General features: G+C 46.6%; 1 protein-coding gene across 1 annotated transcript; it reads left to right on the forward strand.

Annotated features, from left to right (window-relative positions):
* The first annotated feature begins 5,655 nt into the window (after window positions 1–5,655).
* Window positions 5,656–25,387, forward strand: LOC142488044 (uncharacterized). The gene is made up of 4 exons (XM_075588400.1): window positions 5,656–5,754; window positions 5,912–6,025; window positions 6,415–6,528; window positions 22,392–25,387. Exons 1-4 carry the CDS (start codon window positions 5,703–5,705, stop codon window positions 24,326–24,328), a joined length of 2,217 nt encoding a protein of 738 aa, XP_075444515.1. The 5' UTR covers window positions 5,656–5,702; the 3' UTR covers window positions 24,329–25,387.
* Window positions 25,388–26,719: the final 1,332 nt, after the last annotated feature.

The raw sequence follows: 26,719 nt of genomic DNA on the forward strand, positions 1-26,719 counted from the left end.
TGGACTTTGACTGGACCATTGCAACGCCTTGATTCTTTTCTTTTTCAGCCATTCTCTTGTAGATTTGCTGGTGTGCTTGTGTAACGACCGGGGAGTCACGCCGCTCTCGGCGTGCTCCCCACTCGCCTGCTGCGCCGCCGGTCCCTCCCGCGGCTCTCACATTGCCTCCCTCCAATACGCCGCTTCCTCCTCCACGTGGGCGCGCGCACGCCGGTCCCCTTCTTCAAGGGCCGTCCATTGCTGCAGTCAAAAGCAGCCTAACTACTGGGCTTTATTGCTCCTCCCCTGGGAGTCATTCTGGACCTATCCCTGCCGCAGCCTGGCCCATCCACACCCCCCCACCTGGCTACGCTGCCATTGGATCCTCTCACCTATATATGCCCTGCAGGTTCACTGACTCGTCGGCTGAGCATAGAACCAGTTGTTCTCCTTACTCTCTGCCTCCCTAGTCTTGTATTGTCTTGTCTTACAGTCTTCCCGTGTACCGAACCGGCTTCCAATTCGACTCTCCGCACCTCTGGCACCCCGAACGTGGCATCCGGCAATACGACTCTCCGCACCTCTGGAATCACGAACTCGGCAAACGGTAAAACGATTACGTCTCTCTCTCTAACCCCAGACTTGGCTAAACAGCACCCACTCATCCGTACCTCTCCTGCCCCAACTCAGGACTTCCAGACCATTCTACACTCAAGACATGCCCTCGTGGCTGTGGGTGGCGTTATATCTATTCCCACCTCAGCACTGCGGTCCCGCCTCGTTTGTGGTGAGCTCGACCTGACAGCTTGGGATCATTGTCCTGTTGAATGACCCAATTTCGGCCAAGCTTTAGCTGTCGGACAGATGGCCTCACATTTGACTCTAGAATACTTTGGTATACAGAGGAAATCATGGTCGACTCAATGACTGCAAGGTTCCCAGGTCCTGTGGCTGCAATACATGCCCAAATCATCACTCCTCCATCACTGTGCTTGACAGTTGGTATGAGGTGTTTGTGCTGATATGCTGTGTTTGGTTTTCACCAAACGTGGCGCTGTGCATTATGGCCAAACATCTCCACTTTGGTCTCGTCTGTCCAAAGGACATTGTTCCAGAAGTCTCGTGGTTTTTTCAGATGCAACTTTGCAAACCTAAGCTGTGCTGCCATGTTCTTTTTAGAGAGAAGAGACTTTCTCCTGGCAACCCTTCCAAACAAACCATACTTGTTCAGTCTTTTTCTAATTGTACTGTCATGAACTTTAACATTTAACAGGCTAACTGAGGCCTGTAGAATCTGAGATGTAACTCTTGGGTTTTGTCAGGATCGCCGCCAGGCTCCACCCCCGTCACGCGGCTGTACCTCTGGCACTCAGACCGCTATCTGTGCGTACGCAGCTGCGCAATGCTTCATCCGCGGAGGCGCGCTCCCGCAGTATTATCACGGCACACTCTCTGGCGGCGCACCCACTCTGCGCCGCGCTCCTCGTACGTGTGCACACCGCGCGGCAATGAACACTAGCAGCATCAGCTGTGTTACACCTGCAGCCAATCCTGCACTATCCTATCGGCTGGTGGCTTATATGTGAGGTCATCATCTGCTGGTTCCTGATTGGTGCTTTCCCCTTTAAATGCCTTCCTGTTTCACTTTCACTTTGCTGAACATAAACACTGTTGTGCTGTGCTTGCTGCTTCCTGGATCTTGCCTGTTCCTGTGCCTTTCCTGACTCGTTGTGACCCCTGTTCGTACCCGGATCGGTCTCTACTCTACCCCTGGACTTCGGCTTGTTATTGGACCCCCGCTTTCTCCTCGACCACGGCTTCGGATAACGACCATTCCCCCGATCACGGCAAGTACCACGGCTTCCCCGAACTCTCCTACCCCGATCCAGCTCCACGACTCCGACTACGCATTCCGGACCTGGCTCCGTGGTTGTAGGGCGGCGGTTATATACATCCCCATCTCAGCCCCGCGGTCTAGTCCTGTTTCTTGTGAGCGCAACATGACAGGTTTTTTTTGCAGTTTCTCTGAGCATTGCACAGTCTGACCTTGGGGTGAATTAGCTGGGACGTCCACTCCTGGGAAGATTGGCAACTGTCTTGAATGTTTTCCACTTTTGAATAATCTTTCTCACTGTAGAATGATGGACTTTAAATTGTTTGGAAATGGCCTTATAACCCTTCCCAGATTGGGCAGCAACAATTGCTTCTAAGATCATTGCTGATGTCTTTCCTCCTTGGCATTGTGTTAACACACACCTGAATGCTCCAGACCAGCAAACTGCTAAAACTTCAGCATTTCTAGAGATGGTCACACTTGCTGATGATCAATTAATAAAGGGCATTTGATTAGCAGCACCTGTCTGCTACTTAGCATCTTAATTCCTATGGAAGCAATAAGGGTGTACTTTCTTTTTCACACAACTGTATATACACACATACATATACAGTACATACAGTATATATACACACACACACACACACACACACGTCGACAAATCACCCAGAAAGCTACTCGCCACCTAGTCCCAACCCCGCCCTAGTCCCGACCCCAGGCACGCTTAAAAATAAATAAAATTGAATAAATCCCTTGTAAGAACATTTGTTTTTGACATATGTTTATTTATTGTATTACATTATACTACAATTAGTCATGGTTACGTGTGTGTGTATAAATGTCGGATTTACAAAAAAAAAGCCAGATGTGAATGACTTGTTTCCTGCACCCTTTATCCAGTGTCTGGATGCCCCCGCTTCACAATATCTAAAGCAGCAATCCCACCTGGGATCTTACCTGATCCGCAGTCCCTCAATGTCCAGGTACCTCATTCCCGCAATGTTATAAGTTGGAGGGTAGGTGTTCTCTACCTGCCTTCTGGGTTAGGGGGGATTCCGATGTCTCCCATATGAAGCTTGAGAGTCAGATCTGGAAGAAAGCCGTATAGGTTATTTCGGTGTAGGTATAGGGCAGTTAAGATATACAGGGTAAATAAGATATCCAGATACAGAGAGGGGAGGGAGACAGAGAGAGAGGGGCGGGAGACAGTGAGAGAGGGGTGGGAGACAGAGAGAGAGGGGCGGGTGACAGAGAGAGAGGGGCGGGAGACAGAGAGAGAGGGGCGAGAGACAGAGAGAGAGGGACGGGAGACAGAGAGAGAGGGGCGGGAGACAGAGAGAGAGGGGCGGGAGACAGAGAGAGAGGGGCGGGAGACAGAGAGAGAGGGGCGGGAGACAGAGAGAGAGGGGCGGGAGACAGAGAGAGGGGCGGGAGACAGAGAGGGGCGGGGGAGACAGAGAGAGAGGGGCGGGGGAGACAGAGAGAGGGGCGGGGGAGACAGAGAGAGAGGGGCGGGGGAGACAGAGAGAGAGGGGCGGGAGACAGAGAGAGAGGGGCGGGAGACAGAGAGAGAGGGGAGGGGGAGAGAGAGAGAGAGGAGAGGGATACAGAGAGAGAAGGGAGAATGACAGAGAGACGGGGGTGACAGAGCTGGGGGGTGACTGACTGACGGGGGGTGACTGACGGGGGTGACTGACTGACTGGGTGGGGAGGCGGGGACTGATTGGGGGGTACCTCTGGTTTCCTACACACAGTCTCCCTCTCTGTCTCTCTCTCTCTGAGAGAGACAGAGAGAGAGAGAAAGACAGACTCTCTCAGAGAGAGACACAGTCTGTCTTTCTCTCTCTCTCCACACGGGAGGGAGGAGAGAAGAAAGGCCGCGACCACCACCACGCTCCCCCCGCACGGGCAGACACGGGGACCGGGAGGGGAAGCGAGGACCGGGGGAACCACCTCCCGCCCCGCGGGCAGTCACAGGGACCGGGAGGGGAAGCGGGGAACACAAGCCAGTGGTGGGGGTGTTCACACGGTAGCGGGACCGCGGGATGCAATGAAGTGAGTACTAACCTCTTCAAGCTCCAGAAAGGAAGAGGATGCGCCTGCGTGGTTTGAGCCTGGATGGGGGGGAAAAATCTTGGCAGCCCGCCAAGTCCTGTCAGCCAAACAGACTGCTGGATTTTAAAAAATTAATTTATTTTTTTCAGCGCGAGCAGGAAAAATTTCAAAGAACCGCGTGCGCTGCTCGGGAGGCCTTGAGGTTGCCACGAGGTCAAATCCACTCTCCCATGGCCTGCGGGCGGCTGGGTTTGTCGAACACTGTACAATCTCGAACCCTTTCTTATTGTGTTTACAATATGTGTAGATACTTTCCACAGATATAACACAGAGAATAGTGCTTTTGATTCAGTATCAGAATATAACTATTCCGCTGGAAATTATCTGGGTCGGGAAGCAGTGATCCTGTCATAATAGGACGGGCTGATAAGGGGGTGAGCAGGTCAGAAGTCTGTGTCCTACCTTCAGATGGACTGAGCCTATTCCCTCATGTCATGTGCTGACATTGAGAGACCAGGGGAAAATAAATAATCAGTGAGTAAAATGTCAGTGTTTCCCAGGCACACCTTTATATAAGAATGTCCTGCCAGGTACAAATGTGCTGAATGTGAGAAACTGGAGGTGATCGAGGAACAAATTAATGAGGGTGTGAGGGATCAAACCCCCCTATTTATTATGGTGGGGTAAGGTGAGGGGAAGTTACTGCACTGGTTCCTCTGCATTACCCACTTCTCACCGTATGAAATAGGAAAGTGAGACTGTGTCAGTATGGAGCCAGAACTGCTGGACCTGAGAGAGTATCGGGAACATTTATCAAAGTCTCACTCATGTACTGTATCTGCTTGTTATTCATACTATGGAACTGTACAGTATGTTACTATGTTACACTATGAGGACTTTACTGGTCTTTTGGCTGCTAATCTCCGACTCTCTTTATACTTTTCTAGGTGGTTATGTTGTGACACAATCCTCAGCCATTAAAGTTTTGCAGTGTTTGAAATGAAGTTCCTTTTTGCGAATGGACCATATGTGTTTTTTGGTGCCCCTGTCTTCTCCGACTCCTTTGGGGTTAATGATTTAGGTTTGAAAAAGCTGATACTAAATGCTGTATATTTGTCCAAAAAAAAACTGATCATTCCAATTCTGTTTTTATATACAGGCACATTCTAAAACCCAACACATATAGATTAAGTAACCTACGGTCAGCACCTCCAGAGCAGCACTGCCCACTACCAGCATCTTCAGAGCAGCACTGCCCACTGCCAGCACCTCCAGAGCAGCACTGCCCACTGCCGGCACCTCCAGAGCAGCACTGTCCACTGCCAGCACCTCCAGAGCAGCGCTGCCCACTGCCAGCACCTCCAGAGCAGCACTGCCCACTGCCAGCACCTCCAGAGCAGCACTGCCCACTGCCAGCACCTCCAGAGCAGCACTGCCCACTGCCAGCACCTCCAGAGCAGCGCTGCCCACTGCCAGCACCTCCAGAGCAGCACTGCCCACTGCCAGCACCTCCAGAGCAGAACTGCCCACTGCCAGCACCTCCAGAGCAGCACTGCCCACTGCCAGCACCTCCAGAGCAGAACTGCCCACTGCCAGCACCCCCAGAGCAGCATTGCCCACTGCCAGCACCTCCAGAGCATCACTGCCCACTGCCAGCACCTCCAGAGCAGCACTGCCCACTGCCAGCACCTCCAGAGCAGCACTGCCCACTGCCAGCACCTCCAGAGCAGCACTGCCCACTGCCAGCATGGATCCACGCTTGTTAAGTGAGTAGAGGAGATATTTTGGTGTCTTTGAAATCTGCAAGGATGGAATATCTGATTATTTGGCAGTTATGCGAGTCAAACACCCAAACGAATCCTGTATTCTTCTAGAACCACCAGCAGGTAAGAAGATAATATATCTTCACCTCTGTCATTTTCTGCCAGAAGGGCTAGTAGTACATTTTTTTACAAGAGGTATTATATTATGCCAATATCAGAGGAGGTGAAATCACAAGAATCGCCCCCCCAGCTTTACATGATGGATTTTCCTTGTTGCCAGGGTTCCCAGTGGTTGTACCGGAGGAGTTAGAGATGAAGTCGGAGAAAGAAGAGACCGACACAGGGAAACATCTGACCCAAATAAAGAAAGAAATAGATGCATTTCCTGTTTGTGGTAAGTACCCTTACATCCTCACTTATCTGTATTCAATATGTTTAAAAATGGACTGAAATGTCTGCAATATTTTGGGAAATAATATTAAAGCGTGCATACAATTATAAGATACCTGTCCTAATTAAAAAAATAATTTGTCTAAGGTTATATTGAGGATATTAGTGTTATTGAGGTTTGAACATTGGTAGCTCCAAAATGTTTTCAGCACTTGGGGATAAAAACTTCTTCAGCACTCACACTCAGCACTCAAAGGGTAACTAACAAAGTAAAATCAATCACTTCACCCCTCCCCCATAGGGATCAGTATAGAGTATTTCTGTATTCTGATATCACAAGAAGCGCCCCCACTCCCAGCTTTACATGATGGATTTCCCTTTTCTTATTGCCAGGTTTCCCAGTGGTTGTACCAGAGAGTTTAGAGATTAAGTCAGAGAAAGAAGAGCCGAACACAGAGGAACATCTGACCCCAATAAAGAGTGGAACTGTTCCATTTCCTGTCTCTGGTGAGTACCTTTTCCCCTTTGTCTGCACAAATTTTTTCATTTAACACTGACCTTCCTTTAATTTTACCCCACAAATCAAGCATCCCAATAGCCTGCCCTCATGGCTAATGTCCCACACTCAGTCACTCCTACCACCAATTGTGACCAAGCACTGCCATCTACAGCACTTACTCCCTCACCTGCTGTCTCTGTAAGTTTCCCATTTAACCTCTTAGATTGTAAGCTCTTCGGGGCAGGGATTTCCTTTCCTATTGTCTGATTTTGCTGCACTTATTGTATAATTCCCTGTACTGTATTCTTTGTGAAGCACTGAGTACACTTTTGGCGCTATATAAATAAAGACATACAATACAAAGGGATGTTATCTTGTTACAAGGCGCATGGTCACATTTAGCGAATATTCATGGTTAATTGCCTCTCATAGGAAGTCCCCAGGCCTGCTGGGTGTTCTGGGACAAGCCACATGCAGCAGAGTTAGAAGTGCAATATGGCTCTCAGACACGTATAAAGGTTGGAAATGCAGAGTTATGGGTATCTGACCATCAATAGATACGATAAAACGCATTTGGGAAAACAAATTCAAGGGACCCTTCCCTAACTAACTTGGTTCCCCGGCTTCAACAATACCCTCTCATTTAGGGTCATTAGATGCGCAATAATAGCCTCAGTCTTTAGACATAGCTTAACTGATAGATGGGAACAGCGTCCCAAGAGTCCAGGCAATTCTTCCGGACAGTGAAGGTCATGATGGGGGCGTCCTCCCCGTACTGCATACAGGGGAGCAGCGTGCCCCCAGCCTCCAGGCTCTAGGAGAGAGAATGAAGCAGCAAACCTAGCTGCCATAAATACCTGTTCCTTAATTAGGATAGCAGGTGAGGGAGAACTAGATGATTAAACTGACGAGTTTTCATCCCTCTGTAGGCAGCCTGTAGGACGATAGTTGCGGCGCGTATACGCTGATAATTTCCCATCTTCCTTGGATAAGAGCTTTGCAGGGCTTCTGAATAATTTGAATGCTTTTCTCCCTTTTCAATACGTTTAGTCCACTTGTGAGAGAATCCTGTTCCTTGCGTACATCTCGCAATTCTGCTCTCGGAGCCTCCATCTCTTCCTGGCGCTGGCTCTGTGTGCATGACCGCATCCCTCGTTACATTTAGAAACTCTGCCTTCATTACATCTAGGGCCTCTACAAATCCCGTTGCTAGAGTCCCATCAGCTTGTCTTTCCCAGGTTTCTTTCTCCTGGTCATCCTGACTGTTGGGGATGGAGCAGCGTCTCTGCTCCTCCAACTCTTGCTTCAGTTTCTGGACCTTCTCGTGCTCCCTCTCATACTGCTCTGTGGGGACACACTGGGTACTCAGACGCTCATTCCTGAAAGGACACCACTTTGTGTGGTCAGACACATGACACATTAAACAATTTTTTTCCTTTTTTGCACTTTCAGGTGTATTCTTCACCCTGACCTCTGGAGGTGCTATTGCGTCAATATTTGTCACACTTTTCCTTGTGTATGCAGAACTGGTAGTCTAAGGGCTGGGACCGCTGCGGCCGCGTGAGCGTTCCCCACCAGCAGGGGAATCCTCCCGAGCAGGTCCCACTCCCCCCTCGCTGCACGGCTCACTACGCGCTGTGACGCGTCAGTCGCCAGGGGATTCAAGAAAATTGTGATACTGAGCGGTGACGCGTCACGTGGTGCGCTCATGAGCCAATCAGCGGCGGGAGCGGGAGCTGTCATCAGGCAGCTTCCTACACAAGGTAGGGGGAGGGGTGTGTGTGTCGTTTGTGGCAGAAGGGGGAGGGAGCTTCTTACCTTACAGCAGCCCGCAGCAGCTCCCTCCTTCAGCCCGAGCCCGTGGGGGGAGTAGCGGGTCCCTCCACTCAAACTACGCCCCCCCCACTCCCGCTCTGGCTCCCTACAGACCGCATATCGCGGTCTGTGTCTGTCAGCGCCCGTCTGACTGAGGGAGCGGAGCCTTAGCCTTACACCGTAGGACAGACTTTACTCACAGAGTACTTTACTTCGGCTGGGCGGCCATTTTAAACTCCCGCATTTATTTGTAAACCCACAGACTTTTTAGTGCCGACCAACATTCTCAACCATAAGTGAGAAACGGCAACCTTTGCGTAGCGCTGACGTCTGTCTGGGCTCTTACTAACACAGTCTTCTAGCAGGGGTGAGCAAACTTTTTCAGCCGAGCCCCCCTTTTCATCCATGAAATTTCTCGGGCCCCCCTGCCTCAAAATCACATGGAAAAAAAAAATCCTTTATTAAACGGTATACAATGTAAATACAAATACGTCTAAATACTTACATATTGCAACATTTTAAAAACAGTTAAACATTAACATTTAAGTGTTTTTTTAATAACATGGCTTGGGTCGGCTCATTTTATCTATGGCTGGGATTATGGTGCCAGCGTCGCTGCATGAACACACTTGCGTGCGCGCGCCCGGCAACCACTGCTGTATTTTCTTATGGGAGCTACCCCTGTGCCTGCGCGCCTCTAGGCGGAGAGGCGCGTTAATGCGGCAGCGTTTTGAAAATGCAACAAATGTTGTATTTTCAGGTGGCTGCCGCGTGACTGTGCAAGTGATCTGGTTCAGCCAATGAGGGTGAACCAGCTTTGTGACGCCCCCGCCACCCATCTACAATCTTCTGCCGCCAAGTTCAGCCTTTTTCCCCCTGCTCTTTAGCTTGTTTAGTTGTGTAGTTTGCCTTCCCAAATGCCTGCCACCCTCCTACAGTACCTACCAGTATTATTTATTTATTTTTCCGGTTTTAATGTTGTGTTTTTTCTTTTTTTTAGTATTTTATTGCATTCAAAGTACTCTAACATTTAGATAGCTGCAGCTCACCCTTTCAGATCTCAGCTGGGTCTCAGCAAATCAGGGTGCCAGCGGAGAGCAGGACCAGAGAGTTATTTCAGGATAGACACTGGGAGGGACATTCATCGATACCGCGCTGGTTCGTGCCCCTCCCCTGCTGTCCTACTGCAGTACTGGCCTCTTCTGATTGCGCGCTTACCTCTGTGAATGGGAATTTGCATGCACGCTCATGCGCGGGCACGCACGCTCTCCCCCAAGCTTTGTGCTTGGGGAGACAAGAGAACTATACTTTCGGGCTCAGAGCAGGGTCACATAACCGTGCTCTGACCAATGGGAGAAGACAGAGGCAGGATAGGCGGAGAGATTTGAACGGGGGGACCTGAGAGATGTGAACAAGGGGGGGGGACCGGAGAGATGTGAACAGGGGGGAGGGGGCGGGACCGCAGAGATGTGATCGGGGGGGGGGAGGACCGGAGAGATGTGAACAGGGGGGGGGGTTCTGGAGAGATGTGAACAGGAGGGGACCAGAGAGAGGTGAACGGGGGGAGAGGAGGGGAGAGAGAGAGGGAAGGGGGCGAAAGGAGGGGTGGAGGAGAGAAAGGGGGATAGAGGGGGAGAGAAAATGGAGGGACACACACACTGACAGAGACACAGACCCGATCCAGCCAAGAACACTCCCCCTCCCATAATAGCCACGCCCCTTCCCATAATAGCCACGCCCCTTCCCATAATAGCCACGTCCCCTCCCGTAATAGCCACGCCCCTTCCCATAATAGCCACGCCCCTTCCCATAATAGCCACGCCCCTTCCCATAATAGCCACGTCCCCTCCCGTAATAGCCACGCCACCCGCTCCTACTCTAAAAATATTACAGAACGCTCTTGGGGGCTGGTAGGACATCTACCCGGCAGCCCGCCCCCGCATCAATATTTTCGGCCACCTGCACTGTGCACTGCATGTTGTGCCGTCTGCCCCCCCCCCCTCAACAGCTTTCGCCACCCGCCGCCTGCACCAGCCATGCGCCCCCCTTAAATAATCTTGCGCCCCCCCCAGTTTGCGCACTCCTGGAGCCCAGAGTCCAGGCATATCTTCCGGACAGTGAAAGTGATGATGGGGGCGTCCTCCCCGAACTGGATACAGGGGAACAGCGTGCCCCCAGCCCCCAGAAGAGAGAATGAAGCAGCTCGGCTTGCTGCCATATATACCTGTTTCTGTAATTGGGAGAGCAGGTGAGGGAGAACTAGACCCATTGTAAACTGTGGCCTGGACTTTCCATCCACCTGCCTGAGTAAATGTGAAGCTGTGGGATGGATCCTTTTGCACTATTCCTGCACTTTCTGACCTAAATCGGGCAGAAAGCTGCCTAATATCCTGGGACTAAGTCACAGTATTTATCACGTTTTTCACTTTATTAAGTTAAGATTATTTAGCACATTTATTGTCATCACCTCCTCCTTGGAGCCTTTTTCGTTTTCTATCACATGACCATCAGCAGGTAAGAAGATAATATATCTTCAACTCTTTGTCATTTTCTGCCAGAAGGGCTAGTAATACATTTCTTTACAAGAGGTATTATATGATACCAATATCAGAGGAGGTGTGTAGGAGACATGTTCAGAGGTACGCAATGGAGACTGTTTTAAGGTGAAATTAAAATAAGGCTTTTTTGCTCCTGTTGCTTTAACCACAGCAAACATGTAAATCAGCAAACAAAATCCACTCCACTCTGGAGTGTATGTATACACTTGTGATCCAGTTCTCTTTAACTGCGTGGTTAGCCCAGCGATTCACCAGCCCAAATCATAGAGACATTTATCAATATACATAGACATAGATAATAGTCTTATATGAAAAGTCTTATCTGCTAGCTGGGCTGCTGTAGGGGAAGCTTCTCTGCTCTCTCTAATCCGCACCCTTGTGTGCTAAGGCAATCTCGGGCTACAGGTTTAGAATCTTGTCCCCTTTGTCTTGTTGTCAGCTTGCCGCTCAAGACATCTGTCGTTCCTTGGTTCAGCCCAGTTGTGGACTAAGGAATCTCTCCCTTCCTGTCTCAGAGGCAGGCTTTTTCTAACACCTGTAATCAGCCAGGTGGTGTTAGTTAATTGCCTACCAGCAGTTAACCACCACACTGCTGGATTAGAGGCACATTTGTGAACAGGGATAAGTCCCCTGTTACATACCTCCCCTGTTTGTGGGAAGCTCGGGCTTCCCACGGCCAAAGCCCATCCTTCCACTCTCATTCGAGATCTTTCTGTGACTTGAAGGAGAGTGGATGGAGGAAGAGAACCCTCAGTCCCGCTGGGATTGGAGCCCTTTTTTATTTTTGTCTCCTCCCGAAGGTGCTTGAGATCAGCACTCCTCAGTCGCTGGAGGAGGACTTTTTCCAAGTAAAATCTTCTTACCGAGTGCGCGGTCATGAGATTTCCGTTGCGTCGGGCACTCCCCTTTTTGTAGACAAACTGTATTGCAACTGTTGTAGAGCAGTTAGGACTAGCCCTTAGAGTTTTCCGCTCTTTAAGCGGTCTTTCTGCACCTCCTCCACACAACGCAGTCGCCAGTTCAGCTTCTTTGGGACTGAGTTGCACCTCCACCTCCCTTTCCAGAGAACGTCCTATCTTTGCAGCTTCCTCAGCTAAGGATTCTTCTGGCTTTGATTCTGCACTCCTATCTCTGTTTGTTACCTGTCGGGCAGTTGCAGGTTTGGCTAGTGCTTTCTTAGGTGGCTCAAACTTCGTAATCTTTTTTTGAAGGTGCGTGGAGTCCCCAGCTCTCACTGTACCCTTGTCCTCACGGGCATTAGTTACTGTGGGATACCGATGCTTGGGCAGAGCCAATACCTTTTCCCGTATTGGAGGAATCTGTAAGTTACTGGTCTGCAGAGTCTCACGCTGTTTCTCCTTTCAGGGTCTTTATTTCTTCCCTGTGCTTTCTCTGATCTTGCTTCCACCTATCATTCATTATTTTGTGGAGCACTGTGAGCTTCTTCGCTTGGGCCGCAGATACTCGTCTCAGTTTCTGGACCTTTTATGCGCTCCCTCTTGTACCGAGTCACCTGGCCTATGAGTTTAGCCTGGTGATGGTCAGGGTAGCCTTCAGTTTATCCTACTGCTTTTCGAGGACACACTGGGTAATCAGACGTTCCTGCAGCCCATGTATTTCCTTAGCAGCCTGCAGATTTTCTTCCTGCAGAGTTCGCTGCATTCTCCTCGACATTCTGGAGGTGTGTACGCAGACCTTGCAGTTGGTTCTGCAGTCGGTGCTCTGCTTCAAACTTTTCATCTTCCAAAAGTTTATTTATTTATTTAAGCTCGTGCAGCTTTTCATTCTTTTCATTGACGTGGTCTGTCAAATCAGAATGTTCTTTTTTTAATCTTACATTTTCTCTTTTTTCAGTCTCAGTACTATTCAGGGCCTCCTTGCAGTCCACCTTCCATTTTTGCACATTTGCATGGAGGCAGGCTGTCTCCTGGCGTGAGACTTCCATCTCCAGGTTGAGGGTCTGAAGCTCCTTCTGAGAGACTGAGATTTAAATTAAGATGGAGGATAGTTTTCTTTGAAATGTCCAGCTCCTCAGCGAGACTGTGAAGTTCCTTTCTGGAGACTTCCAGTTTTGTGTGGCCGCTGTTGATCTCATACTGTGAGGCATCCAGTGCTGCGCGAAGATTGTGAACATCTTGCTGAAAAACTGTAATCTCCTTCAGTGCCTCCTCATACTTCCGCTTCAGCTTAGCCATCATTTTATCAGATTGGCTCTGCTTTTCCACCAGGTGGCATTATTAGTGTTTGCAGCATCTAGCTCAGTCTTGAGATCGTCCAATTCTGTCCTGGCCAAGGAGTACATCGCGAACACATTCTTCTGTAGCTCCACGTTATTTTTCAGTAGCTCTGCGTAGCCATCTTTCTTCAGTTTCAACTGTTCCCGGAGCAGATCACAGTCACGCCTGGCAATTTTCAGGGCATCTTCAGGGCTGGTCAAGAGATAGTCACTCACTGGTTTCGGCTCTGTTCCCTGGAATGGTTGATTGAGGTTTGCTCACTGTTGGCACCGGACAGACACTTCTTTGGGTTACCCGACTTCTGCCTTGGGCCCTCTGGATATTCGGTCATCCGCATGACGAATCCTCCATTTTCTCTAGGCTGCAGGGCATCTCGGTCCCCCTTTTTCTCCGCCGGATCTGCGGACGTGTCTGTTCCTTCCACGGTACATGAAGAACCGCTTTTCTTTTTCTTTGCCTTTTTGTTTTGGATGACTCCGTCCCACCAGGAATACTGGGGTGTAGAGGGAGAGGGGGGTTGGCCCGGTATTAAAAGGGGTTGCACCCCATATGGCCACCCCCTGACCTCACCAGGGAGGCAAGGGGTTAACTGGACTGCAGTCCAGGAATGTGGTTTACACCTTGTCATGTCATGAAAATGTATGTTCCCCTGTTCCCATGTTTCATTATAATCCTGTATTTTAAAGATGTTTTAAAGTGCATTTCTGTATCTCCAGTTCTGGAGGTCGCAGAGAGTTCATATTTGGCCAATATGTGGAGTCACTGTAGGCATTAAAAACTGGCAAATTTCGACCCACTGAGCCCACCAGAATTGAACTTATTAATATGTGTAGATATTAAAGTGTATATGTATGGTATTTTGGATCTGCTCTGAAAATGCAGACGCCATCCTCTATGCTAATAGATCATGAAGGGCAGCCGGCTGATTGAGCCTAAGCACTGTGATCAAAAGGTAACTGCCCTGATTGTTTACACTAAGTACTAATCAACAGACCAAGTACTAATCAACAGACTGCCACTCTAATTGTTACCTGAGGGTGGAGAATCATCAAACTGGAGTGGTTTGTAAGTGTTATGTCTACACCTACAAACAATGCAGATACTTAATTTGGTAGACTGGTCGTCGCCCCTGATTTAATTATGGGGCTACCCATAGAGTCCCAGTACACATGGGCTAATTAGCTGGGGGGCATGGGTTAATCTGTGTCTCCACGTTAGGGATTGGATACAGATAATTGTTCACCAATAGTCTGTATTCAATGTTAAGAATAGGGTTACACAGGTATATAAACTGTGTCAACCCTACAGTTTTTAGTTTTGCTTCTTATTCCACCTGGAATGTCACCGGATTGCTGGAGAATTGCTAACTGATACTTCTCCATCCCCCAACCCTAAGTAAGTGTTACCTTCTTGCCTGTTAATTGTACTATATTGCTGTGTTCACCTTTTTTAAGGAATAAATATATTTTATTATATCTAAGCCTCGTTCAGTTCAACCCAGATATTTGGTGTTCATTATATCTTGTCATAAGCTACCGTGACAAGCTCTATAATTAACTGGTGGCAGAGGTGGGATTGAACTGAACCTATATTACAGTGTTTTGCGGGACTCTGTCATTTGGTGGGAACTCGAGAGTAATTGCGAGTTCCTGGGACTAAAGATATTGAACACACAGTAGTGCAACAGTTAACACAAGTTGTAACACCACCTCACTGCTGCGACCGTGAACCATGAGCGAGGCTGAAGGCTCATCCAACATGAGGACCCGAGCTCAGCTGAAGGACAAGTGCCGTGAAAATGGACTGCCCTATGAGACCCAGGAGGTCGCAGACATGGTTGACGCAATCGGTGACTATGAAGCCCGGCTTGCAGAGCCTCAGGATACGGCTCAGCTTTCCCTTTTACAGCCACCCGGAGATCAGGGAAGGAACCCAGTGCCGGGGCGATGGAATCTTGGGGAGGGAACGAGTGCACCTCCTGGGAGCAGTGCAACAGGAGGGGTACTGGTTGCTGCGGCTACCAGTCCGTTCACCCCTGAAATGTTGGCACTGATTACTGCGTGGGGTGATAGACCAGAGGGGTGTCTCTTAACCTGCTTCTCTCTTACCCATGTGTTATCCACTCAATAAATTTTAATTCAATTTTTGGTCGTGGCTCCCACTGCAATTTTTCACCAGTACCTGGCTGTGCACCGTGACTTCCAATTTGGATCCTTCTCTACACATCAGTCTCAACGCGTGATGCACGCATCAGTAAGAGGACATTTCATCAGCTACCAGTAGGTGAGTAATTTATTTTGATTTGTACCCTGGCTGGGTCTCATGCTCTAGCGAAGACTCCTGGTGTTGTGTTTTAGATGGGGCCATTCAATCTGTGACCCCTTTCTTTTCACATATTACAGGTCAATATTGTCCACCCTTCAATGAGCTTTCTTATCTCATCTTACTCACTACCTACTGCTGTTTCATTAGCCCTCTTCTCAGGAACTGGGGTTATTATCTATTGTCTATTATTAAACCTTCCTTACCAATTTTTGGATGCACTGTTTTATATGGGCGACTCATCTAGCTCTCATTATGCCAATTTACCTTTTACACAGTTCAGCAATCCCTTTTTTCCCGGTAGGGCAATTTTACACTCGGCACTTGTTTGCTGAAAATTCCCCTGCTTCAACACAGTCTTGCATCAATTTTCCCACTTTTCTGCATATACTCCATTCACAGCTGGTAGTCCTATGTGGTGTGTCAGTCTTTACTTGCAGAATCAGTACCGCTCGTGGGTCACCATCTGTATTCAATGCTTCAGCGAAACATTTGAAAACAACAAACTCCTATCCCTTTTTAAGGGCTAACTTACTTCTTGAACCCTGACTATGGCTGCAAGGCAAAAACCCCTATTTCAACGACCATATTACACTTTATTGTGATAAGCAAGTAAGGTTTGCCTGCTTCAGCAGTCTCTCTCTCTCTCCTCTTGGGATTGGGGAAAAGAGTCCATCTGTGGTTTTGTGGCTTTCTTCAGTGCAGTGTAGATTTCCTGCCTGGATGTGTATCCCTTTAATTCTGATCTCTGCTGCAGGTGAATCTTTGTTTATGTTGCTCAGGCTGTTTGTAGGCAAAAAGCACAAAAAAATTTCACAGGAAATCTCCGGGCCCCTTTTAACTTCAAGGGCCACCTCTCATCCCAAACTTCTGACACCATATGTAGGAGACGTGTTCAGAGGTACGCAATGGAGACTGTTTTAAGGTGAAATTAAAATAAGGCTTTATTGCACCTGTTGCTTTAACCACAGCAAACATGTAAATCAGCAAACAAAATCCGCTCCACTCTGGAGTGTATGTATACACTTGTGATCCAGTTCTCTTTAACTGCATGGTTAGCCCAGTGATTCACCAGCCCAAATCATAGAGACATTTATAATACATGTTTTTTATTTGTTTTTTTCAAATGTGGTAAATGTGTATTTGTTGCTATGCCAATCCTATCAAATCTATTGATATTGTACACAGTAAGAAAACACACACAATTCCAGTTTTTATTCATTGTAATATTGTAATTTATTACTTAACCTGCGGTTGTGGTCGAGGATTCGTTGGGCGGACAATCAGACCAGTGAAGGTCAGAATTATGGAGCACATTCGTTCTATTAAAAAACTAGATCAGATGCTCCCAGTTTCCAAACATTTTACACATTGTACATTGGGAAACTTGTCCACTTTCATTTTTCAGCGATTGAATCTATACCTGTCCCTACACGAGGGGATTGAATCTATACCTGTCACTACATGAGGGGATTGAATCTATATCTATCCCTACACGAGGGGATTGAATCTATACCTGTCCCTACACGAGGGGATTGAATCTATACCTGTCCCTACATGAGGGGGTGATAGAATTAAACAGCTTAATCAGCGTGAGATGTTTTGGATCCACTCACTTAATACTCTATCCCCTTTTGGGATTAATACAGAATGGGACCTAAAACATTTTCTCTAAGCTATATTATTCCTTTGCCCATTCTCAGGTTATATAATACTGTGTGTTTTTCATATACGGGCAGTCCTCATTTTACAACGCTTTGCTTTACAACGAATGGCTTATCCAACGCTATGCAATGCATACCTATGTTCATTTTTACAACGCCAAAATGGCTTATCCAACGCTCTTAAGACGCTTTGCAAAGTTGTTTGTGTATATAATATATATATATATATATATATATATATATATATATATATATATTTTAGCATTAAAAATGCCTCAGGAACGGAACCTTTCATTTAAACAGTGTTCCTATGGGAAAACGTGTTTTGCTTTACAACGTTTCGCTATCCAACGCTATTTTGAGTAACGCATTGTGTCGGATAACCGAGGACTGCCTGTACATTTGTTTCTATCATTGAGATACATATGTGTCTCTCTCTATTCACATTTGATGAGTAGTATTGTATCCTTACTGTGGCAATTTTCTCAGTGTGGTTTATTTATTTACATCTTATTCATTATGTATATTCCCCTTATCAAGATTCAAATTGTTCTTTGCCGTGGTAGTTGAAGTTACTTTTATTATATGTATATTATTACATGATTATATTATATTATTTGGTGTTACAGTTAATTAAATTAATATAAGATAATGTTATTCTCTCCACATCCTATCCACTTTTAAATTTGATGCTTTTTCATTTAATTTTTATTGTCCTTATGAGTCTATGTAAGTTTATTGTTATTGTATTCTTTATTGTGTCCTTTTGTTGGATTTCTCCCCCACAGTTATACTGCCTTCTTTCCGTGGTTACATTTTTTCCGGACTGTTTTGTTCCCATGGGACGTTTTTACCTGGGATACAGGTAGGCAGTGTTTCCGGCGGGGAGTGACTATAACGTGACACTCTCTAGACTCAGGAAACCACTCTGTGATAAAGCGCCCATGGCGAGAAACGCGTTGGAGGTTTCTCTTGTAACTTAGGCTGTGTCTCAGTAACTTTTATTTTTTCTACTTTTGCCTCCAGTTCTTCTTTTCTGCAGTGCTCATTTTTTTTCTTTGTTTTGAATGTGAGAGGAGACGGAAAGAGAGGAGTCAAATATTACACCAAGGCCGCGTGCTTGGGAAATGATATGAATAGTATTTTTGACTGACAAAATATGACACAAAATGGAGCAGTTTAGTTTATGTGGGTCTTATGGCAGAAGATTACATGGGCAGTATAGTCACTGCATCACTTAGATTGTAAGCTCTCCGGGGCAGGTGTGGCAGGGAAGGGGTTAACTGGGCTTATAATAAAGTCCAGGCCCACTTGGTTAACCCTAACCGTGTGTTAGGGTCTTAGAGTGTCAGCTTTGGGACCCAGATGTCAAAAATGTATTACTGCAACTGTATACTGATTTTGCGACATTAAAGAATGATGTGATTTTATTTCCTCTCTGGGGATGCTGGTATCGGGAGATTTCTAGGCTATAAGTTTCAGGGTGGGTTTGGGTGAGAAAGTCTTTGCAGAATGCGTCCATGCCCAGGTATCCTGAGCCTAGAGTAGGGGTTCAGGAAGGTGCTCACGCTAAGGTTATGAAGCTGAGCAGATTTGCAGTGTTTAAAAGTATGTTTCTAATGTGTGCCAGGAATGAGGCTAGTGATTTGTAGGGAATATTTACACTCACTCCATGCATGACACCAGAATAGGAACTCATAACTTTTTGCATGCAGCAGACAGGACACCACATCTTTTATTAAATGGGAATAGTTTAATATGTATAGATATTGCTGACCAGTATATGAGCTGAGGGCTTTCTAAGTTATAGACTCTGGAAGGCACAGATGGTTACCAGGCTCGGCTCCATTGTGTCTGTCCAGGGGTCAAACTTGAAAGGGCTCAGAGATGCCTAGGTGTGAGGCCATATGGGCCCTGCCATTATTATAGAGCACCCATATCCTGGCATGAAACAAGGCAACCTAACACCCTTTGCTAAACAGCCAGCTGCTGTGGCGCCTCGCACCGTGGGGGGCGAAGGGGCAGAGGGGGATTTTTCACCTGCCTGGGGAAAGGGCTCAAGGGTGGGAAACCCTGTATGAGTGTTTTAGATTGGTCACTAGGCAGTTGCTAAGGTTTTTTGATTGGGCTGCAGGTTTTCTGGGACCTGGACACCAGAGGTTTGAAAAGCCCTGACACAGGTCAGATGCTTCTGTTCTAAGAGTTCCATCTAAGAGTTTCATCAGTTCCATCTTGTGTGATTCACCTGAGATTCAGTCCCATTTGAGAAGTTCCAGCTCTGAGTAAATCATCTACATTTCTCAGAGGATAAGTGACCGGAATATTCAACAGCCAGAGGCCAGAGGAATGAAAAGTGGCCTGGAATATGTGGCTATGTATTTGCAATTAGGAAAGATTAGTTTTGTTATCCCAGTTTTCCAAAGTAAGTGTGTCTTTTTACTGTATTTTTGTTTAACATAGTTGCGTGCGTTCATTAGGTGAATAAACGCAATTTATTTTTATCTCTGCTTGCTCAATCAATGATCCCGGTAATTAAAAGTTGTAATAAGCTTTTTCTACAATGACGGCAGGGATTTCCGTTCCTATTGTCTGATTTTGTTTGTTGCACTTATTGTATTATAATTCCCTGTATTGTATTGTTTCTGCTGTGAAGCGCTGAGTACACTGCGGGCCTTATATAAATAAAGACATACATACATGTATCTACAGTATCTTTACACTATAGGTTTCTGTCTGGTTTAGTTGATATTATTAACGCAGTAATATGATAGACCAGGAGTTCCTTAACTTTACTTCTCATGGTCATTTTAATGTTAATTATTTGGAGGATGTACATGTGTCCTTAAATAATAAATACAAGTTATATACAGGCATACCCCGCTTTAACATACGCAATGGGACCGGAGCATGTATGTAAAGTGAAAATGTACTTAAAGTGAAGCACTACCTTTTTTCCACTTTACAATGCATGTTCTGTACTGCAAACATCATATATGTGCATAACTGATGTAATAACGCATTTGTAACCAAAATAAATACAGTAGTCTTTATTGAAATAAAATCTTTAATGTCAGCTGATTTTTCTTATGTGCTGACAGATACAACATGGATGAATGGAAAATTATTTTAAAAATATGTAGGAAGGATGAAGGAGAGGGCATATCTTCTACTGTACAGTATTTTTACTGAAAGGGCATGAAGGTGAGGTGCATTTATTTGACTGACTGATATATTTTTGGGACTTATTTTTTGTGACTTTGGTGAAAACAGTACAATACTGTACAGTACAGTGTTTTACAATGCTGTGCTTGCTTAGGCCGCGCGTATAGTGCCCGCGACCGGCGACGTCACCCATCCCCGCTAGCGAAAGTTATATTTCGCTTTGCGCCGGCATCGCAGACTCCCGGACATTTGATTTGTTCAGGGGCTGTCACACGAGGTGACAGCCCTTGAAAATCAAATATTCCCGGCTTCCAAAGTCCGCTCCGTCGCATTGCCGCTCTCGCGCTTACTATAAGCGCACGCGGCGGCGGCAATGTGTTTGTTTTTGGGCGGCATCGCCGGCACTATACGCACGGCCTTACTCAGGTCCTTGATCAGCTTGGCTTACACGCACGCACTCCCTCAGTCACACAATCTCTCACGCACTACCTCAGTCACACAATCTCTCACGCACTCCCTCAGTCACACAATCACGCACGCACTCCCTCAGTCACACAATCTCTCACGCACTACCTCAGTCACACAATCTCTCACGCACTCCCTCAGTCACACAATCTCTCACGCACTCCCTCAGTCACACAATCTCTCACGCACTCCCTCAGTCACGCACGCACTCCCTCAGTCACACAATCTCTCACGCACTCCCTCAGTCACACACTCTCACGCACTCCCTCAGTCACACAATCACGCACGCACTCCCTCAGTCACACAATCACGCACGCACTCCCTCAGTCACACAATCTCTCACGCACTCCCTCAGTCACGCACGCACTCCCTCAGTCACACAATCTCTCACGCACTCCCTCAGTCACACAATCTCTCACGCACTCCCTCAGTCACACAATCTCTCACGCACTCCCTCAGTCACACAATCACGCACGCACTCCCTCAGTCACACAATCACGCACGCACTCCCTCAGTCACACAATCACGCACGCACTCCCTCAGTCACACAATCACGCACGCACTCCCTCAGTCACACAATCACGCACGCACATGCACTCAGTCACGCACACGCAGACACACACGCAGACACACACGCAGACACACACGCAGACACACACGCAGACACACACGCAGACACACACGCAGACACACACGCAGACACACACGCAGACACACACGCAGACACACACGCAGACACACACGCAGACACACACGCAGACACACACGCAGACACACACGCAGACACACACGCAGACACACACTCAGACACACACACTCAGACACACACACACACACACACACACACCACTCAGACACACACACACTCAGACACATACACACACACACTCAGACACTCAGACAGACAGACACACACTCAGACAGACACACTCAGACACACACACACACAAGCACAGAATGCAGTAGAAGATCACCTCCTCCTCCCCCGTAGCCTGTAACTCACATGCAAAGTTCCGTTCTGCTGCATCAGCAGCAGGCTAGAGCAAGATCTGAGGAGGGAGGAGGGAGGAGGGAGGAGGAGAACGGAGGGAGAAAAGCCAGGAGCTGCAGTGCGGGCGGAATCACTGCTATAGCAGCTGATTGATGGCGCGCCCGATCTCCCCCTTCCCCCTGCCATCCGGCCCCGTTCCCCGTTACCCTTTAACTGCACTCCCACTCAGTAAGGGACCACAATGAAGGAGGTTGCTGTATTGGAGGTGCGCACGCACGCACGCCGCCCCCTGGTGTCCGTACTCGCGAAGCACGTGTACGTACACAGGGGTATGGTGTAGCTAAAAAAAAATGTACGTACTTGCGAGTGTACGTAAAGTGGGTGTATGTAAAACGGGGTATGCCTGTATGTATCAGTGATTTCACTGTCAGAGCTGCTACAAATACATTTCAGGCCTTCAGGAACCACCACCACTGTCATTAGGGGCCACTGGATGTCCATGTGCCACAATTTTAAAACCCTGGTTGAAGAGAATATTTTGTTAATTAAGTATTGGTGAAATAGATTCTTCAGTGTTTTGGATTTGTAATTTGCATTCAGTAATTTGATTTACAGATTGAAAACATTTGTTCTGGCTTTTTTGTTTACTTCTGTTAGAGAACGGTCTAAATGAGGACCAGAACTTGAGCTCTGATACATCCATAAGCTGGCTGACTCTTCGCAGCCCAGAAGTACCAAAAAACAATGATTCCTGCCACATTTTAGACTTGTTCAAGGAACCAGTGCCACATGATGGTGAATTTACAGACCTTGTACAGCACACAGCGGAGACGGACTCAAAATATGGGTCCAGCAAAAGGTATGAGAGAGATTTAAGAAGAAGCCGTGGTGCTCAGCCTTTTCTCTGTTGTCAGTGTAGCAAAAGCTTCTCACTGGACAGGGACCTGCTCACACACCTTTGTGTCCCCGCTAGAGAGCAAACCTTTACATGTACAGATGGTGGAAGCGGTTTCTCACTGAAGGGGAAACTTCTTCCACACCCGATGATTCAGACAGCAGTGACTCCTTTTACTTGTACAGTGTATGGAAAACAGTTGAGTACCAAGAGGGCCCTCCTCAGACACCATATGACTCATACAGGAGAGAAACCATTAACATGTACAGAGTGTGGGAAACAATTCAGTACTAAGAGAAATCTCCTCAGACACCAGATGATTCATACAGGGGTGAAACCATTCACATGTGCAGAGTGTAGTAAAAGCTTTTCTCTGAAGGCGGAACTTCTTAACCATGAGCGGATACATACAGGAGAAAAACCATTTACATGTACAGAGTGTGGGAAACAATTCAGTACTAAGAAAACCCTCCTCACACACCATATGACTCATACAGGGGATAAACCATTCACATGTGGAGAGTGTAGGAAACAATTCAGAATTAAGAGCAGTCTCCTCATACACCAGAGGACTCATACAGGGGAGAAACCATTCACATGTTCAAAGTGTGGGAAACAATTCAGAATTAAGAGCAATCTCCTCAGACACCATATGACTCATACAGAGGAGAAACCATTCACATGTACAGAGTGTAGTAAAAGCTTTTCTTGCAAGAGAGAGCTCATCAACCATGAGCGGATTCATACAGGGGAGAAACCATTCACATGTACAGAGTGTGGGAAACAATTCGGTACTAAGACATACCTCCTCAGACACCAGATGACTCATACAGGGGAGAAACCATTCACATGTACAGAGTGTAGTAAAAGCTTTTCTTGCAAGAGAGCGCTCATCAACCATGAGCGGATTCATACAGGGGAAAAACCATTCACATGTACAGAGTGTGGGAAACAATTCAGTTATAAGACAAGCCTCCTCAGACACCATATGACTCATACAGGTGAGAAACCATTCACATGTACAGAGTGTAGTAAAAGCTTTTCTCAGAAGACAGAACTCCTCATCCATGAGCGGATTCATACAGGGGAGAAACCCTTTACATGTGCAGAGTGTGGGGAACAATTCCGTATTAAGAGTATCCTTCTCGCACACCATATGACTCATACAGGAGAGAAACCATTCACATGTACAGAGTGTGGGAAACAATTCAGTAATAAGACAAGCCTCCTCAGACACCATATGACTCATACAGGTGAGAAACAATTCACATGTTCAGAGTGTAGTAAAAGCTTTTCACGGAAGACGGACCTCATCATCCATGAGCGTATCCATACAGGGGAGAAACCCTTCACATGTGCAGTGTGTGGGGAACAATTCCGTATTAAGAGCATGCTTCTCGCACACCATATGACTCATACAGGAGAGAAACCATTCACATGTACAGAGTGTGGGAAACAATTCAGTTCTAAGAGAAACCTCCTCAGACACCAGATGACTCATACTGGAGAGAAATTATTCACATGTACAGAGTGTAGTAAAAGCTTTTCTCGGAAGACAGACCTCCTCATCCATGAGCAGATTCATACAGGGGAGAAACCCTTCACATGTTCAGAGTGTGGGAAACAATTCACAGTTAAGAGCAACCTCCTCACACACCACAAGATCCATACACGGGAGAAACCATTCACGTGTACATAGTGTGGGGAAAGCTTTTCACAGAGGATCAGCCTCCTTACACACAAGGTAAAATATGTGATTGTTCAAAGTAGGGTTGGGCAATATACCAGTAGCATAGTAATACTGCAGTAATAAAAATGGACGGTAACAAAATATTTGCCATTACTTCTTACCATGGCATTCCTATCAGCAGCTGCAGAGTGGGGGTGGGTCTGGCAGAGAGGTGTGGGGGTGGGGACTGTCAGAGAGAGGACAGAGTGTGGGTCTGGTAAGGACAGTGGAATGGGATCGAGTCTAGAAGCTCCATGACTTTCACATGCTGCAGCTATAAGGAATCCTCCTGCTGGTAATCTCACCCCAAATTAACCACTTCCCCTCTGCCATGCCTCTTACCCCTTCCCTTCCACCATGACTCAATCCCTTTCTCTCTTCCCCTGTATTTCTCTCGGCTCTCCCCCACCCGTGCCTCTTGACCCCCTCCTTCCCCATGTCCATTAACCCACGCCTCCCCATGCCCTATTAATGTGTACAGGAGAAGGGGGGTCATGGGGATAATTGTACATTTTCTTACCATGCACCCCAAAACTGTAACAACCTCCCGGAGACTCTCGCATCTACCACCAGTTTAAGTTCTTTCAAAACTAAGGCTCTCACATTTTAATCTGGTCTGTAACTGTTACATACGCCTATAATATATATTATCTTTAACTGTGCATGCAATGTCTTGTATATAATGTATACCCTGTTCACTTATGTATTTGTAACCATGTATTATTTGTCATTTCAACACTATGCCCAGGACATACGTGAAAACGAAAGGTAACTCCATGTATTACTTCCTGGTAAAACATTTTATAAATAAATAAAAATAAAATGGTGAAGAAAGGGGTCTTTAGTGTGGGTGTAGTTAGTGTAACATTTTCATTGAAACATTTTTTTATTCTTAAAATTTAAATATACTAAAATATATTTGCTTTTTAATTTTTTTTATTAAGAATGAAATAGATTTGTATAAGAAATATGTTTCACAACAAATGACCTTGAACATTTTGAGAACTTTTGCTTTTTTGCTTTCTATTGGGTGTTAATATATTGCTGATTATTGTTATCACAATAAATTACTTAATACTCTTATGGTGGGAAGTATTTTTGTTATTGTCTATCCCTTGTTCAGGATGTTGGAAACAATTCAGTACAAAGTGTGACCTCCTGTCACACCCAAGTATTTACAGTGGAGAAACCATTTGCTTGTTCAGTGTGGGAAACAATTCAGTGTTAAGGGTCACCTCTTCAGAAACCAACAAATTCATGCAGGGAGAGGCCTTTCACATGGACAGAGTATAGGAAAACGTTTCTTGGATGAATGACCTCACACACCACATGATTCTCACAGGGGAAATAATTTGCTTGTTCAGAGTGTGGTAAACCATTTTATACAAAGTGGGACCTCTTGTTACACCAGCAGATTTACACAAGGGAGCAACATTTTAATTGTACAGAATTTGGGAAACATTTCAGCACTGAGAGGCACCTCAACATACACCAGACAATTCATAAAAGGGGATTACATCATAATCAGTTCTGTAATAGGAGGACAGTCCTCAGACACCAGAGCATTTACACAGGGGAGAAACCTTTCCCATGTGCAGAAACCTTTCCCATGTGCAGAGTGTATAACATGTTTCTCAGTAAGAAAACCTTGTCACCCAAGTGTTTACACAGGGTAGCTATGTCTTTATTTACATAGTGCCATTAGTGTACATAGCGCTTCACAGCACTAATACACGTGACAATCATATAAATAACAAATAATACAAATAAAACATAATGGGAAGAAGTGCTTCAGACATAAAAGTAACATTTAGGAAAAGGAGACCCTGCTCCAAAGAGCTTACAATCTAATTGGTTGGTAGGAAGAACGTACAGAGACAGTAGGAGGGAGTTCTGGTAAGTGTCTGCAAAGGGCCAAGGTTTATGTATGAGTTGTAAATTATCAGCCATGGAGCTACTCATATGCTTCGTTAAGCAGGTTGGTCTTAAAGGTGGATAGAGAGGGTGCTAGTCGGATACTGCGGGAAAGGGCATTCCAGAGGTGTGGTTCAGTCAGTGAGAAAGGTTTAAGGTAGGAGAGGGCTTTAGATAAGAAAGGGGTAGAGAGAAGACATCCTTGAGCAGGAGCTGAGGCACGGAGCAAGTTCCAGAGGTGCAAGGAAGGTTGCGATGGTGATCTCGTCACTGGCGGCTCCCTTTGCAGGGCACCACCATCTTAGAGGCAATTGCACATGCACGAGATGCTGCACATTCGCAGGACAAGCACGTGAATGGCGGCTTATAGGTAGAGGCTCCAAGCAGGTACTACATATCCAATCAGCCTAGCACATAGCCAATAGGGCTCCTGAATTCTCCTGCTCT

This window comes from Ascaphus truei, chromosome 2, assembly GCF_040206685.1.
Source record: "Ascaphus truei isolate aAscTru1 chromosome 2, aAscTru1.hap1, whole genome shotgun sequence".
Classification (NCBI taxonomy): Eukaryota; Metazoa; Chordata; class Amphibia; order Anura; family Ascaphidae; genus Ascaphus; species Ascaphus truei.